The sequence below is a fragment of the Acanthisitta chloris genome, unplaced genomic scaffold (assembly GCF_000695815.1).
Source record: "Acanthisitta chloris isolate BGI_N310 unplaced genomic scaffold, ASM69581v1 scaffold45290, whole genome shotgun sequence".
NCBI classification, from domain to species: domain Eukaryota; kingdom Metazoa; phylum Chordata; class Aves; order Passeriformes; family Acanthisittidae; genus Acanthisitta; species Acanthisitta chloris.
Window position 1 is genome coordinate 35,663 of NW_008651932.1, and position 18,004 is coordinate 53,666.

Genomic DNA, 18,004 nt, shown 5'->3' on the forward strand with positions numbered 1-18,004 from the left:
ATCTCTTCCATTTCTCAGTGTTTAGACACTTTAACTTGCACACCGTTGGACACAAATGCTGCCCTAAGTCACGCTGTCAGTGTACAAGGTGCAACTGAAACATGTAGCTAGATACCTTGTTTCTTGGACAGCAACAAAGTTGATGTATTCCTGATGATGAACGAGGCCTACTTCAAAACATAACAGATAATCAGGTACTGTGAGACAGTCTGTGTTCACCTTGTGCCATGGTTCCAATTTAAATCAGTAAGCGGAAGAAGACTGATCACTTCTGTAGTATATCTCCTGTCTGAGCTCACTAGGTGACTAATTTCATAATGCATTTCCTTCTGCCCATCCTTCCTGATAAGTGATAAGGAAAAAAAAATTACTGAAAATGTTTTCCAGCTACTTTCTGCTTAGACTTTTTATGACAGTGCATTTGGGAGGGAACCAGGTGTTCTGAACCACGGTGTTCAATATCACACTAGTGGGCTGCCTGTTCTGTGTCTCCTTGGCTATCTTCTCCCTTGGGCTCTTCCTCCTAGATGTGACAGCAAATTTCTTTCAAAGTAATTGGGTTGGGCCTTAACAGTTAACAACTTAAGGAAAACTACACAAATTTCCAAGTGTTCTTTAGCTGTTTTTGATATCAAAACTCTGCATTTAAGCATCTGATAGACCCTTCTCAGCCACACTTGACCAATTTCAAAGTTCATTCACTTTAAGGAGTCAAAGCATGCCTAGCAAAGAAATTTTATGCTGCCTTACATACTGCAAGAACCAACAAACGATGGTGTTCCTTGCAATGCACTCTTGAAAACTATCTCATTAGATTTGAGCCTGTTTGCCTCTATAAGTAGATTGCACAGAGGTTCTACTGCCGTTCTTACACTCCAACCTCCATGCTAATGAAACAGAATGACAATAAAGCATTTCTTGACTTTTTCTTTCTTTTTTTTATGGGGTGGAGTGTCTAATCTCCCTGGCTGAACGCCAGAAGATATACTTTGCTTCTGAAAGCTCAGTGACACTCTCAGTAGGTGCTCAGGTTTCTGAACACAATTTTCCGTGTGTGCTCTTCATTAAGTTGGCAAGCTGTTCTTGTTCTATCTATGTGCTGAAACAATAAAACAAAATCTGAGTTGAATACTTACTTTCTTTCCATGATTTTAATGTCTGCTTGAAGGTTTCCTTTAGCTCTGAAACAGATTTTTGCCTGATGCAATCATGTTATTCAGGTTCGTGTTGCGGGAATCTGTGACTAAGCAGGTACCCAGGAAACCCTTCTAAGTAGCTTGTACGCTATGCTTCAAGTTCCTCTGCATATTGTATCTATGTGTAAAATGGAATGTACAACATGCATTTTCTTAAAAGCACAGACAGTCTCTCCTGCAAAAAGACTGCTTTTTTTCCTTCTAAAAAGATAGGAGTAGTAGATGGACAGTTCGTGTTCCAACTCAGTCATGCATGCTTGCTGCTTTTCTTTTTCCTTTCATTAACTCTCTCAAGATCTGGCACAACAAGAGCATTATATAAGACTAAATAATTCTTACATAAATCTGAGTGAATGCCTTTCATGAAGTACTGGGTGCTTATCATGGCTATAAGTAAAAATGAATCACTTCCTTTTCAAATGGGAGCTTTCAACCTTGTATTCTGTGTGGTTAATTGCCACAAGCCAAAATAACCTTTTGAGCTCTATGGATTTTCACAGCTGCAGACTGGCGAAAAAAGCCCTCACACTGATAAATAGAAACTTAAGAATTTCCAAAAGAAATTACTCCCCACTCTAATTGCCTCTTTTAGCAGCACAAAGCCCAGCTCATTTGTGCCAGAACATTAAATGTTCCTAGCACATGTCTGCAGAGCCAAGAACCTGAGTATCATCTAAAGGACAGAATGAGAAAGAATAAAGCAAGGACAGTATGAATTCAGCACTTCAAGAACAGCATGGAGCACAGCCAACAGGTCAAGAAGTGTAGGTAATTAAGCTCTTGCTAGAAGCTACAGATTGAGAAGGTTCAGGGCTCAGCAGCTCAGTAACAGAATCAGGGAAGACTCTCAACGTGTCCTATATACAGGGAAATACAGGAATGTACCTTGTGCTTGCTTTTAAGCTAAGTATCTGTATTACAACACCAGAATAGTATGTGGAATAGAAATCAGCAGATCAGGAATCTACGAGGAAAAGTGGGAGAAGCAGCTCATTTCCAGCCTCCTTAACAGAAATACATGAGAACCAGTACAAGAAAAGGTCAGATGTGGCAGAAACACTACTGGGACAGCAGCTCTAAAACCCAGTTCTGCTGGACGAGAAATTCTCTGACCTGTCATCCTCCTCCACTGTGGGATGGTTATGTCCTGGTACAAGAGTGAGTTTCTTCCTTCTGTGAAAGACAAGCAAGAGCAGCAGTGATGGGCCTGATGTGGGAAGACAAAGTCTGTGTAGGAATTACTGGGCCGGCAGCAGGAAGACATGGAAAGAAAAGGGAGGTTAAAGGTCAGAAACCTGTCATGTTGAGGAGGAAGGAAATATGGAGAAGCAGAGCGAAATATTTGGTAAATATCTCTCCGTAGAATGGTGAAGAGGACCTAAAGCTGGAGAGAAGGAAGCTGCTAAAACAGCTTGAGAAGTCATCCATACAGAAACTGAAATCCCTTGCTGGCAAGCACAGGAATGGAAAGCATGGGATATAGTCAGTATATTAAAAGACCAGTGGATGGCAGCATATTTTTACTACCAAAATACTGGGTCGTCATGCCACATGCTTTGGTTGTAGCTCATCTGCTGACTAATACATCATATGCCCCAAGAACAAATCCACATTTGACTCTGGTAAGTGAGCACAAGTTGCAAGGATTTGTGCCTTTTGTGTATAGATCGTGTTTCTCCAAGGCAGTGGTGACTGCTGTTGTAGCTGTCCAACACTGAGTCGTCTGGGAGATCCAGAGCATATTTCACAAGGATGGGAATGAAAGGCATAGAATAAGAGGCTACGCCTAAAGAACCACGTTAGTGTATTACTTCTGATAGTTTAGTGTGGTCTCAGTCCCAGGCTGATTGTTCTGCTATGAAGCTGATGATTTCTTTTCAAAAGTTGGGAATAAGTCTGTAAATTATAGAGAAATTTCTTGAGAAAATTATATATGAAGAGAAAAATGGAGTATCACTTCAGGTCACAGCATAATACCCATGTTAAAGGGAAGACTTACTTGCTAATTAGACTCCAGAAAAAAACCACATTATTCTTGATTACCATATTTATTCACTTTAAGTGGAAAAAACCTGACAAGTCTTAATGGATTTGACTCATTACCTATCTATATTCCCTGTTCACATCAATTTCAACTGAGAAAGAAAAATACACATTTTAAAAGAAGTTTCTAAATTCATTTGATAAACAGGTTTCCAATAAACTTCTGAAAATTAGAAGGAAAAGCTTTTCAAGACTTATAGCTCATGTTTTCTGAAGCAAAACACTTAATGTAAAGCACACCTGACATCTGACTTCCATACACCTCAGGGGTTTTCTATGTAGTCTTCACTAAAGTGTACTTAGTAAATGTTTCACATATCAGAGCATGAGTTCCTCCATTGCCTTCAGAACCTGTGAACTAGATACTCCTGTAAACAATACTTCTAGAAAAGGACAGTTTGAATACAAAACAAAGAAAAGGGCATTAGTAGCCAAGTTTCTTTGGGAGAGAGAAGATTGCATTTGGTTCTGACTTTCTTAGAAAGAGCAGCAGACAAAGAGCACGGCAATCATTCCAATTATTTCAAGCTCTTCAGTTTTAAGAGCATTTGTAAAAACAGGCCCAATTATAACAAACTGATATTTGCATAATGAACTTTGAAACAAGGCATTTTCTTAGTGATAAATGCATTAAGAGCTGAAATAACAATGTTAAGACAAGCTATTGTTTGTCAACTTGTCAGATATGTGTGCTGAAGCTTCCCTTCTAATTACGAGATGTTTAGTACAGCACAACAGATATTTTAAAACTAATATAGAAGATGGAATGTTTTTTCAATTGTAGTGCACTTCATTTGAGAAGATTACCATGACAAAATAGGAAAAGGAAAGAGGATGGAAAGCAGTGGCTTATAGACGTTCTAATTTTTCACTTAGAAATTCTTCCACACTATCTGTATTCCACTTGAGGATGCTCAGCTCTTCTGCAATGTTCCCACTGTCGTCCAGCAGCTTTAGGACAGGGTCAGAACCACGCACATACTGTGGGGAAGAAAGGAAAAGTCAGTTACCTTGGGCTGGAAATGCATTCTCCGTATGAACACTTCCCCTGCTCTCAGGTGATTTAAATCAATTCAGACTTCTGACTTGCATTTAGTGTCAAAGAGAGAAAAGTGGGAGAATAAGTGAAATGAAGAGGGGTGGGGATGAGGGTGTGTGTGAGAAACATCCACTTGTTCTCCAGTTAATGCATGTGCAGAGGGGCAGTGGATTTGAAAGATGGCATTTACCTCAACTGTTTTACGTTACCAAAGTTGGATTGTTGAATCAAGCGGATGAATGATTTTTCTCATATGATCAATAGCCTTTTTAGCATTGTAGAAATTTCAGGTCACTTTAATAGGTCAAAATTTTACTATCAATTTCTATTTTAATCACATTCTTTCCTGCTGTGATGTATCTCTGCCTACTACACTTTGCTAGTAACATAATTCCTTAATGCTTCTGCAAACTCACCAAATCACAAAATATATAATGCAAATAAAAGCTTTTAGCAGTATTAAAAGGCTCTGACCATTTAAGTTTATGGAAAGATTTCCCCAGGAATATTTCACTTTGCTCTACTGAGCTAAGCTGGTTGGTTTTACTTAATGAAGCTAGTGGCACCTCTAATCAGTTTTCTAAAAGTCTTGCAATAAATACAGATATATTTGCACTACATTTTTTTCTGGTAGTGCTCTATACCAATTGTAGTCTAGACTTCTTGGATGTTCAATACAGCTACAACATTTTTTTTTAAAAAAAGAAGGAGTCAGACATGCAGAAGGAGAGAAAGCTTTGGAAAGAAACTGGAGGACACAGAGACATGAATGCGTGAGACAGAGGAAATCTGTTTTCGATGGAATCTGCTGCTAAGAAGACAAATCACTTATTGCAGGCATGCATAGCTATGAAGTGATTCCAGATGGTGCCATTTGGGGAATGGAGACAGGAGCATAAGATGTGAGAATCAAGATGTGTATCTGTGAAGTACACTTGAAGTTCACATAGGATTTTAAGAGGAAGGTGAAGTCTTACACTAGATCATGAAACAAATGAATTGTTGGAGCTCAAGACAGTGCAGCTTATGCAGCTTTGCATATATGCAAGTCATAAGAAACACTATTCAGTATGTACATTTCTATAAAGCTGGATGTTTGCAGTCTATAAAGAAAAAAGCAGCACAATAGAAAACAGCAAGGAAATACTGAGAAGGGAGGAGAAAAATCTAAGAATCACCAAATGTATAGAAATGGCAGCTCCATAAGAAAACGAGAGGAGAACAGAAGAAAAGGAAACTATGGCAGAATAAGCTTGAGTAAATCCAAGATGTCCACAGGGTAAGGACAGAATGTAAGCATTACTGAAATTCTTTTCCCATCTGCTATTAATTATGGGTTCCAGTATAATTTTTTTCTTGGATTAAAACCAAACAACAATAAAATAAACCAGCCTCCCAACAACAAAGAATTGGTACTGAACAGTTACTGAGCAATAAACAAATTAATATCACTAGCAGGAACTTATAAAGCTTCATATTGCAATGCAAATATATATCCTCTGCTAAAGGATTACTTGATCAGCAAAGAGGGAACAATCCACAGGAGGACAGTCTCCACCAAACTTAATTCTTCCTAACATCCCAAATAGAAAAGTTAGGTTACTACTCACCTTGATCTGCAGTCCCCTGAAGAGTTTTGGCTTATCACTCCTGACAAAAGCTATGGTTTGGAGAAAAGAAAGAAAAAGATAATCAAACTCTTCTCCAGTTGCATAAAGTAGATTTACATCAATTAGTATTCCCCAAATTATTTCTTTTAGAATGATGCTTTAGAAGATATTTTCAATGTTAAAAATCTTAACATCCTCACAAAATTAACAATACTAAACTTATGCCAAAGGAATACCTACTTTTGCTACTATTCCAAGCAAGACTCCTATCTGCTTGGGTTTTCCTTGAACGCTAGTGGAACTGTGTAAGTCAGTTTATCTGCATGTAAAACTGACAGCCTTCAGCAGCCTGGGCCATATGCTGCTGTGATACGCAAATGTGAGGACAAGCGTTAGAGAGATCAAAATCTGGCTGAAGATAAGCTCTGTGAGGGAGGCTAAATATGAGACCCATCTCATCAGCACACTGCACACATGCTGCAGCAGTGCGGGGGAAAGGGCACGGAGGAAACTGTGGGTAGAGGTGTTATTCTTACAAACAAGACAGACAATCTTGTCTTGCAGAGATCTCTGAGATTAGGTGTTGAAAACCAGCAAGAAAACAAGACCAGAAAACAAGCAGAGAAGCCGCTATTGCCTCGTCTCTTGACACTCCTAAAGGCTTTAAGACAGACCCTATGGCCTGTCAGCTCCATGGAGAGACGTTCAGGTCTGAGGTGAGCTGCTGTCACTGCACAATTCCTCACCTGAAGTTCTAGTCAGCAAACAGGAGAGATTCACAGCAGCACAGTCCCTGTATCCCTACAGCACTATCCAGGCCTCGTGTTAACCTTAACTTTGGGAAGACATTATGAATTTTTTTCAGGATTAGGTGTGAGCATAACCCCGTTTCCAAACACTTTACCCTAATGAACGTCTGAGTTCTAGGGGTATGTAAAATTTATTTAGAAAATAACAGAATCCTCATTCCTCCTTTTTGCAGTCAGGTTGTGCTAGAGGCTGAGTTCAGTATCTGTATTGACATTAAGTGGATTCAGGACACTCCTGTAGTACGTCAGTAGCATCTCCCCACGGATGAACCCTGTCAGTACGGATTGAATCCTACAAAGGTGCTAGCTGCATGTTAAAGCTGCTTTTTCAAGGTTAGGCAACAATGAATCTCTCACAAATTGCAGTGCATCCAGCTGGTGCATGGAGATGAGTGTAACCTCAGGACTAATGTTTCATACTGCCTCACAAAGTGTAGTGCTTTCCTCAGTAATTGCAGAGATGTCCCCCGGCATCTTTATACCTATCTTTATATTACTGCAGGCAGTTACCTTAGCACTTTCTCAGCATGGTTATACAGAGTGGCATTTATTTTCTTCCCTCTTCCACTGTGCTCCCAGTATAGACCAAAATCATATACTCTGCCTGCTGCACAAACCACTACACAGTATGAACAAGTTAAAAAATACCAGTGGCCCAAGGAGCTGCCAGACATATCAGGCCCCTGAAGAAAAGACTTGTGTTTGTTCCTCCTACAGGACCATACACTTACGTCATGCGTAAGCTGTGCTTGTATAACAATTTCAAATAGCACTAAATAACTAGTGCTTGCTCACATACTGCAGTTCAATTCTGATTTAAACTCAAAGATGTAATTTCAACTTCAGCATTTCCTATGTACTTGTGACCTGTTGTCTAGGCTGTCACCAACAGCAACATGCATAAAAGTGGCAAAGATGTTTCTTATTCTTTGTTAAGTCCACAGAATTCATGAAGAATTTTTCCACATTTTTCTTCAATTTAAATCTAAAGCTGACATCAGTCTCTGGGGCTTTATATGAGAAGGAGGATGTAAGAAGCAGTCAGTACAGTGGGTAACTTTAATTGCAAAACTTAAAGAGAGCACAGTAAAATGGATAAAGTTTCCAAAGCAAATCTAAACTCTGGAACTGAACTGTATTAAAGAATTGCCTTTGGGAGTTACCTCAGGTTACAGCACTTAAAACTTGTAACAGGTGTGAGGATTTGTTACTTGAGTGACAGATGAAAGCTCATTTGGACAGGAGTAGCTGTCCTCTGGCTGCAGTGTTGGACTGCACAAGCTCCCATAAAATGGAAACAGAATTAGGTGGAAGAAGAAAGTATTCTATAGGCAGTGTTACATTTTGTCATGTTAAAAGTAGCTATTACACACTTGTATCAATGTCAAATGTCTAAATCTTCTGAAAGCTCAAGCACTATAGAACATTTTTCCTGAAATTTTAGACAGCTGGAACAAAATCAGTTTCTGTTATGGCATATTTATTCCTAATGCTGATCATAGTGACTTTCTGCATCAGTCACTCGAATTTGCAATGCAACAAAGAAAAACACTCACTGTACAAATGACTTAATTTGTATATTCTGAATTTTGAAAGCTAAAATGAGAAACTAAAATACTGACATGCATTAAAATACAGATTATCCCATCAAACACTTTTTTTCGTTTCTTTCCACAAAATCAGTCTTTGAGTTGAATTAACAGTCTTTGAAATGGAACTGATAGGGTTAGGAAGTCAGATGCAGCTACCGTGCACATTTTGGGACACCCAACTGCTTATCATGTGATGTGGAGTAAATGCTCCACTTTCAGCACTGCCCCAACAGTTCCCTCTGTACTCTGACACCAACATTGTTGCTTCCTATGATCCTATGTCTAAAGGCTACTTGCGCATCATCTTTACACCACTATTTGGTAGCTTGATGTTCAATGCTAGAATCCTAGCTTTTTCTCTCTCTAGCAGCTTTAGAAATTACACACTAGAGAAACAAGCATCTCTCTAGTCCATCCATGAGCAAGCAGGGAAGGCATTTTCCACTCTGACTTCTGCAAGATGAACTCTGAGTTTGGTGCCATGACACTATGTTCTGGTGAATTAAACACCAGACTAGGAGTCAGAGCTGCTCTACTGGCAGCTTTGCAAAATCACTTCACCTTATGCTCTTATAAAACATGTACAACACTGAAGCACACACCTTCTGTTTGCAGGCACTCCTGAGGTGTGCCTGCAGAGCAGACTGGATTGCCAGGCAATCAGCTACAACTGAAAGGTCAGAGAAGGATCAGGTGTGTATGAGCATTTTAAAGTCTGCCCTGCACCACTGTTTTGCAGGGAGAGGTAATCCTGAACAGTCCTTTTACAGACCTAAAGGCAGCCTCTGCCTATGAACACAGCAGAATACTCCCTGCTATTGTTATAATGTCCCTTTGTTTTGATGTATAACACTACTCTGTTTTAAGGAAGTCTGTGAAAACTAGTTTGTTGGAATTCAGGAATATACATGTTATTTAAATTTCTGCTTCAGGAGCAAAGATAACCTGCTTGGTCTGCAAATGAAAAAGTACACAATCATGTTGAAAAAAAAATTAAACTAATCTCTTAATACTTGAGTGAGAGCCAATGTACAATGGCAATAAAAATCTCACTAGTTTTCAAACAACTATGCACACAGACAAGCATTTTAACCTTGTCTGTCTGTACACACATCAGAAGGATAATAATGGCCACAAATTAGAATGACCTGGAGGAGGTTAAAAAAAACCCCTAACCCTTTCTGTCTCTATTATATCAGTTTCAGATTTTAGTAGCGCAAAAGCACAAGTCAGAACTAGTCAGATCTCCAGCACAAGGTCAATGAATAAATATTTACTGCACAATTTTTCCTTCTATTAACTGCAGCCTGTCTTCTAGTAAGAATTTAATGTCATTGAGTATCTACTAGTAATGGAAAAACCCACTTATTCAAACTTCTCACCCTTTTGTTATTTACAAAGTTGTGCTTTTAGTTTAGATTTACTCTATTGCTTACTGTTGTGACACTTATGAGGACTATATATGGCCATGGGGATTTATCCAGCTTTGTAAACTGGACATAAACTTCTCAGTTTATGCTAACTTCGTAGCAAACAGAAACTTTTAGCTTCTTCTAAAGTCTTGAGGCTGTGCATAGATACACAGCTTCATATTACTGATAAGTCTTATTAAAAGTCCTGATTGTGCACTGGAAAGCAGCAGGATCCTTTCTTTGATGATGGTGTCTATCCCTCCTGTCCCTCAGTATTACACCAAATAAGTCCATTATGTGATCAGAGCAAAGCATTGTTAGTGCTCATCAGAAAGGAATGTTTCCAACATCATTCATGAATAAGGAAGAATGCTTCAAAATTAGTCTAAAGGATGAACTATTTTTAGAGAAACATTTAAACTTTTTTGTGATTCATTTAAATGTTCCACAGATTGAATTGGCAATAGGAAGCACACAAGTTCTATCTTTCAAAAGACATTTTATCCAACAGCAGCACAGTACTTTGTGCAACTCAGTGCAGCATGTACAACTGATTTTTAAAACTCGAAAATAAGAAATATTAAACTTATATAGAATGTGTTATAGGTAGTAACTGAATTGATCTAATACTAATACACAGGAGGATGATGAAAGTATGTCTAAAATTATCTGTAAGTAGTTGTTCTGAGTTAATTTCAATCAAGAGAAAGCAAGTGTAACATTACTGCAGATAAACCAATGAAACAAAGAGCAGTCTGCTTACTTGGCCCCGAATTATTAGATAGGAGCAGTTTGAAAGTAAAAAATTTTGCTAGAGGCACAAGTTTGCACATGTCACAGAACTGTACATAAACAAGATGCAAAGGACTTGACCATACCACAGACTTCACCATTTTGTACCTGAAATGAACTTGAATTAGAAAATGGTTTCACTGAGGCATTGCCAACTATCAAGTGTTAAACCTATGAAAAAGAAAAGTAACCAAACCAAAAGGAAGAACAAGAGAAGGGTATTTTACAAAGACAGGAAATCCCAACATTTAATAATGTCACCAATAGCTAAGCATTGCTAAGACAAGTGGCAATATTTGCTAAAAATGTATGTAAATCACTGGGAATACAGACAAACTAAAAGCATTAATGTCTTTCCTCAGACTCTTCAATAATTTGTTTTGGGGACAAATACATGCTCTGCAGTTTTGAAGATGGCACGAGCCTGCTTCAAAAGATGCTGGGAGAGCCTAGCAAAAAAGGCAGAACTACAGCACACACCAAGCACTCATTTACACTTTAATGACTATAGCTCTTTACCTCTTGAGGACCTCAGTCTGAAATAAAAATTTAAATATAAGAACTCATATGGCACATCAATAACTCCTATTTGTAGTCTGTTAATCAAGTCACAATGCAGCTGTTCATGATTTTATACAAGGCACCACTTGGTTTCAAAAGCAAATCCAAGGCAGAGCTCCGATCAAGCCTGAAGAAGAAACTTTACAAAAACCCAAACACAAAGTACTTTGCAGAAGCAGTTGAGCAAGATAAATTTCTGAATCTGAAGAGAAGTACTGTTTTAATTTGTGTATTATCTGTTTACAAAAGACTATCATAAAGCAATGCATGTTTCCCACTACAATAGCCTACATTTCTTGGAAGGAGTTTTACTAATGCTTCCAGCAATGCAAGATTTAAGGTTCATATAATTTTCTAACTTTCTTTCATCAGTATTTAAGAATTACAGATTAAAATAACCAGGAAATGAGTGATCTTACCTCATACAATACAACCCCATAAGAAAATACATGTTAGTAGCAAAAAGAAAACCCTTCACACTTGCAGAACTTGGGCAAGGTAATAATGCTTACTGACTCTACAGTCAGAGGGTCTAATGTAGCTGCATACTGCTTGAGGTCAAGGATCAAGGGACCTTGTTTCTGTAAGATTTGCTGGCAGAACATCCATTTCTTAACTAACACAGGGAGAGGTGAGAGTTACTTTATTGATAAAAAAAAGAATGCAGAGAAATATGGAAGAAATGTTCAATGGAAAAAACAGCCCAATTCTGTTTTTGTTAAACAAACTGGAAAGAATGTGGGAGCCTAAACAATGTTCTCCTACCCCACTGTGAACAGAACACAGCTGCCACTCTAAAGTCAACTTAAAACAAATATTCTAGATTAATCACTGACCCAGCTAATTTATTATTCCATTTCAGAGCCTTAGTTTTTACGGGTGTCAGCTAAAAACTGTCACATTTTCTGTGTTACCTGGTATAATAAGATATTGCTTCATCTATGAATCTTGTCACTTAGGTTTTCAATGTTCTGCTTTGATGGAGTGATTTTAAATGATAAATATTTAAGAATAGTTTTACACAGAACAATTTCAAAATATATGTAATATAGGAATGAATTTTAGAGTACAGCATTTATAATGGAGCAATTTATTTTTAAGGGAAACTCAGCAGGCAAAGTATTTCAATACTGAACTTAGAGACGTACAGAAATGTCTGTACATTTGTTTGTATGTACAGTTATTTTGTTTATATCTGACTTTTCAGAAGAAGCTGGATTTGAAACACCTAAGAGACATCCTTGGCCATACTCACAAAAGCCTTTAGTAGTTTGGTGTGACATTACAAACGATAACACCCAGTTTAAGACTGAGATAATCTTGCTGAGGACTAGATTTTTTTAATCACTTCTCACTTCTTTGCTTTCCCAGTATCTACAAATGTGTTCCATATGTAATGATTCTCACATTTCAGGCACACAGGTGTATTCAGCAACTATATATAACTAAAAATTACGTAACCAGTGATTTTGAAAGAAGTTTTGATACAGAAGGACCACAGAATATTGCATTTAGTAACCACGAGCAACCTACAGATTTTTCCAACTGTGCAACTTTTACAAACCTTTTTTAACTCAACTGATTTTACTCCTTAACTATTTTAAGATGTGAATCTTATCATAAAAAAAAACCCAACAAAACAACACTGTTCACCCTTTGACCAAATAAAATACAATCCAGAAACAGCCTGAGACACATCAAGTCTATGGAAGTAAGCAAAGTGACAAAATAATTTACACAGGTACTTAAAGGTGAAGACATCACAGTCAGATACAGGAGTAACATACACTAATCCCTGTAATTCTAACAGATACACAGCCCTGCAATTAACGGTGCCATTTTCTGTATATTCTGGGGGAAAACCACCCACACCCAAAAAACTCCACCAAAATCCTCACAGAAGCTATGCAAAACCAATCAGAGTTATTTGTGATGAGACATTGTCAATGACAGGCTACACAGTTCAATGAAGCCTACAAAGACAATGCTTCAAAAGCAGCAGCATGACCTTCAGGCAACCTAACTTCCATAGAAAACATCCAAGTGAAAAGCTGAAATAAAAACACTTCTTGAATGTTAATGTCTTAAGATGGAGACATTAAATACTGTTTCTGATAAAAGTTAAAATCAAGGAGAAAATCTAAGTAAAAGTATTCTCAGATTAATACTAGTGTGAAGACAAATACCAGCTGGAAGAATATATTCTGCTGCTTTTTAAAATTTCTATGGATGCTCTTAAAATTTATCCCATCTTCCAACCTGTTCTAATTCCCTAGCAGTAAATTTAGTCAAGATAAATATAGATTGGGTAACTGCAGATATTAGCGATGAAAAGGCAAAAGAGAAATTAAGTGCACTACTCAGTCCTTTTTTTTTTTTTTAGTTCTTACTGTACTAAAGAACAACTGGTAGTCAAAACAGAGATGCTACTTAAAAACTGCTGAAATTTATTCAGTCATTTTAAATAGCAAGCTATATGCTTAATGGAATGTAAATATTTGAGCCAGTTTAATCAACCAAGTATTGAAAGGAAAAAAAATATTCAAAATGTACAAGTTTTTCCCTCTGCACTGTTCCAAGCCTTTGGAACATATTTCATGGTGTGCGTACAGCAGGAGCTGAGGGCCATTGCTTTTTAGGACCTACACAAGAAGATAACTGAGGACATAATGCAGGCTGGAGTCAGGCTAACAGGTTGACCTTTTCCTTCAAACCTATAGCTCAAAGGAGCATTTAACTGTTACAAATTCATAACCATAAAGCAGCTGAGTGAATGGGCAACAACAGGTTGCTTGGGAATGTTTTTATGTCTGATAAATTTGAATGGTCATGGAGATACTATGGACTTCTGAGCTAAAAAAGTTAATCTCCTCATGCCCCTGAAGTAGGACAAGTCATTTAAACAATTCTTATTTTGACATTTTAAAGAGTGGAAAAGAGAAAACAGCTTGGCTCTGGGCTGGCAGTCATTCATCTGAACTGTGTGTGGGTAGAGGTGGCAGGAGAGGGTCTGGAGCAGCACAACTTATGTAAATTATAACCCGTTTTAAAACCTTCTTTTTTAAAACTTGTTTGTCAGCCAATCTTCAGACAGGAAGGTATTAATACTGCCCATGGTAGAAGGAAACATGCTGTTTGTGCAATGTTAAATTCTAAAGCTAGGTTATTCTTTCTTCTCTATGTCCAAAGTACAGTATTAGAGTCTTCCTTACATGACAAAAACCCCAAATAACCGAAGTACTGCTATCACCTAAGCTCTTCCCCGTTTGTAAGAAAAGTGGAATTTCTCACAGATGCTCTTCCTGCTGCTTCCTCCCACCACTCACTGATGGTACTGATTTTCCTTTTACACTACTGTATTCCATTCCCTTTAGTTGACTATCATTATCCACTGCTAAAACAGTCATATGGCAGGATCTGTGAAAATAAAGTAGTTCCTTAAGTGCACAATATAATTTCATCTACCAATTACTGGAGACCAGTTCCATGAGTCTCAGGTCAATGCAACTTTACTGATCTAATATACTAAATTTATGACTACTTGCAAGAGTACTTAAAAGTACATTTTGTCATTCAGCTGTGACAGTATTTCACATTTGAAAGAACAGTAGTGGCTGTACTTACCCTGGACTTGAGGGAACCTTCCCAGTTTTCATCCACATACCTCTAGGACAGCTCCTGCATAAAGCTGTAACAATAAATAGAAGCTGTTAATGACCAAAAAAAATTATCTAAATTACTAGTTTACTTATGGTGTGTTATCTGTTGGACTATTTTACTTTGAGGAGACAAAATGCTATTGTGCTGATGCTAATTACTAATAAGATCCTAAATAGAATCACAATTCCAGACCTGTCTCTGATTTATGCAACAACTGACTGTTCACTCAAGATACAGGACAATTTTCATTCATTGCAGTACAAATGCAAAAACAAGAATAAAGATCATTTGAGATATGCTGTTGCTGTAAGCAAAGTTTCATTATAAAAATGTTATCAGACATGTTACAATGGGAATTATGGACCAGTAATAGGAAAACCATTTCTTTCTCCCCAAAGATGCTAACAAAGTCTCATTAAGTGAAATTTTAATTTCCATTTTAAACCTAACTGGGACAATGAAATACTGCTTATAATAAAGATAAGGCAGTGACTTTAGACTTCTCATTTGGGATGAATATTAGATGACTGTAGCTAGCTGTGACTGCAGGAGGACAGATCACACTGATGTGCCTTGGCTGAGGTAACACACACAGACTGGGATAACTTCGATGCTTGCGCTTAGCTGTCAATCACTTCTGTCAGCTATGCAAGATACTCAGATTCAGTATAATTAAAATATAAGTCAGTTTCAATTTTATGTTGTATCTAAATTTAAAAATCCTAATTATCTTGTATACTGCAATGTTTTTAAAACTATTTTGGGTTTTTTTGGCAACATGCAATTGATTCTATAGTTTGCTGAATCTTAAACGTAAATTAACAACAGATTTTCCAGCTACCAAAATAGAACTTCATACAGTATAAAGTTAAGCTTTTTAATCTTACACATAGTTGTCAATACTGTCTGTATTACATCCGTCAAAACCCCAGTGTTTAAAGAGAAGCAGACAGAAGTAGCTTCAGTTAAAAATTTTTGATTAGACTCATTACCTTCTATAAACAATTAAGATCTCTGCTTTCATCTTCTTTTAGACAGTGTTTTCATAACAAACGTGCCAGTCAGGATAGGTAAAAATATAACCGTACTGAACTGAAGCAAATTCACATTTCACTTAAAATATGAACTGTGGATACATGTAACGAAAAATAAGCTTTCACTAAGAAATTTAATGAGTCCTAACCCCTCTGAAAAAGCCATAAAAGCAAACCACATGTGATATGACAGAAATATCAAAGACAATTTCATTAACACTTCATTACCTATCTGTGTATGCATTACGGACAGCCAGAAATACATCTTCATTTCAGAATATGAGTATTCCAAATTCAGGTTCAACTAAATATTTTCCTCAATAGTATGAATTAGAACGTAAGAAATACTGTAATCATTTGCAAGGAAATTACAACTTCTCTCTTGGTGTGAACTAATCAGCATCATTATTTCCACGGGAAACTGAACAGAAAATGTTACACTGCATTATCTGTTCAGAACAGCATCTCAGAAATTTGCTTAACTACAGATACATTTTCAACTAGAAATTAGATTTAAGATAAAAAACTAAGATTTGACTATTAAAACCCAGAACTACTATGAAGCAATGCTCAAGAGACCAAAAATACAATTTTTTAAAAGCTGCTTCACCACCCAAATAAAGGTTTTAATTAAAAAAGGCAGTGATAAACAGCTAAGATACTAGCTTGCATAATTAAAGTTCCTCTGGAATTAAAACATGAAGTAATTACAAAGATGGAGAAAACATGGAATAGTGATATTAGAGACTTCACTTACCTTGTCTCTATTTGTTATTCTTTAAGAAATATTCAACAACAATTCTATCAGCAATCCTTGATCTAGATATCAGCTTGCACACTCAATAATCCACTGAACATTTATACTGGTTCTCTGATACTGTTATCTGCATTTTTCTACCAAAGAGGCAGACAAAGGAATAAACAGCCTTCTATCTAGTTAATTAACTCTTTTATGTAACTGTATAAAGAGCTAAGAACACCCATATTTAAGACAATGGTAAAACAAGCATTTTTGAATTCTTATTACTGCAACTAATTCTTACAGTTATTTCCTCCCTTTCAAACAAGAATTTCTATGGAACAAGATCACTGTAGGAATCTAAAATATGTGAGACATTTTATAATTACACACTAGTCCCAATTTGTGAGTCCTGGCCAACATCCGATAGAAGTAAATTTTAACAAAGAAAACAGCTCAATCATTGATATCTAAATTTTGAGCTTGTAATTCAGCTGTAATTGAAGCCCAACTGTGCTGGTACAGAAAGGTTCAGATTCATGCTGGGACAAACCACTGCTCTCTCGATGGTGAGACCAGAATAAAAGAAGAATCAATTGACTTCATTTATAACTCTAAACAGAGGTGTCTTTTGCAAGAAACACAGGTTTATTTGCATCGCTTAGCCCACAACAGAAGCAGACTTGTTAGTATCTACTGCTGCTACCACCTCACTGTGACCAGAGCAGATGTTCTCCAAACTTCCCTGTGAAGGCAGTCACTGTGCTCAAGTAGGACTAAGAATGACATGTATCCACTCAGCATGGAGGCATACAAACATCTCCAGTCAGCTCATTACACAATGCTTAACTCATGAGTTAGTTCATTGTAAAGCAATGCTTCACTTGTTTTACTGCTCATGGAAGTGAGTTTCGTACTACAAGCAATGAAATAAAGACTCACTAAAGTATTACTAGTGTCCATTTTAACATCCAAAACTAGTGCTGTTGTGACTTCCCGGCTGATTCATGTCTGCGTCTATGAAAAGAACTTAGCTTTTTTAAAGCGTTCTAATAGAATGCTAAGGCTATTGTGATAGTATCTGAACTTTTCCCTCATCTTTTCCAAAGCATCAACTTGAGTTCAGTTTCATTCAAAAGCTTTTTGTGAAGCACCTGAACCTCTTGTAACAGTTCATACTGATGAAATCAAGATGGTTCTTCACAACTGAGCGAGGAAAGCCACACTATCAGTCATGTCTACTCTGATGATGAAGGAAAGTGGCAATTATAGCAGAATATCATGACCTACATCAGAACTGTGCTATATAAAAATATGTATTGTAAAAATAATTGTTCCAGTAAATAAAACCAAAGAAACTTAACTCAGGTGAAAGAAAACACTTTCCCTGCTATTAGGAAGGGAATTGAAGTAATTTCTGCAAGACACAATTCTAGTGGCGCCTCATTTATACATAGATACAGCATTGTTATCACAGTAACTCATGGCAAAGACTCCAGAAGAAAAATTACATTCCT

The 18,004-nt window shown here is 37.1% G+C and overlaps 1 protein-coding gene across 1 annotated transcript in view; it reads right to left on the bottom strand.

The window, feature by feature from the left end:
* Positions 1 to 3,225: 3,225 nt before the first annotated feature.
* LOC103802543 (15 kDa selenoprotein) overlaps positions 3,226 to 18,004 on the bottom strand; it is a gene marked incomplete at its 5' end in the record, with an annotated part of 24,138 nt that continues 9,359 nt past the window's right edge. The window contains 3 exon segments of the mRNA XM_009075029.1: positions 3,226 to 4,220; positions 5,889 to 5,938; positions 14,679 to 14,742. Of these exon segments, the coding sequence (XP_009073277.1) occupies positions 4,089 to 4,220; positions 5,889 to 5,938; positions 14,679 to 14,742 (246 nt within the window).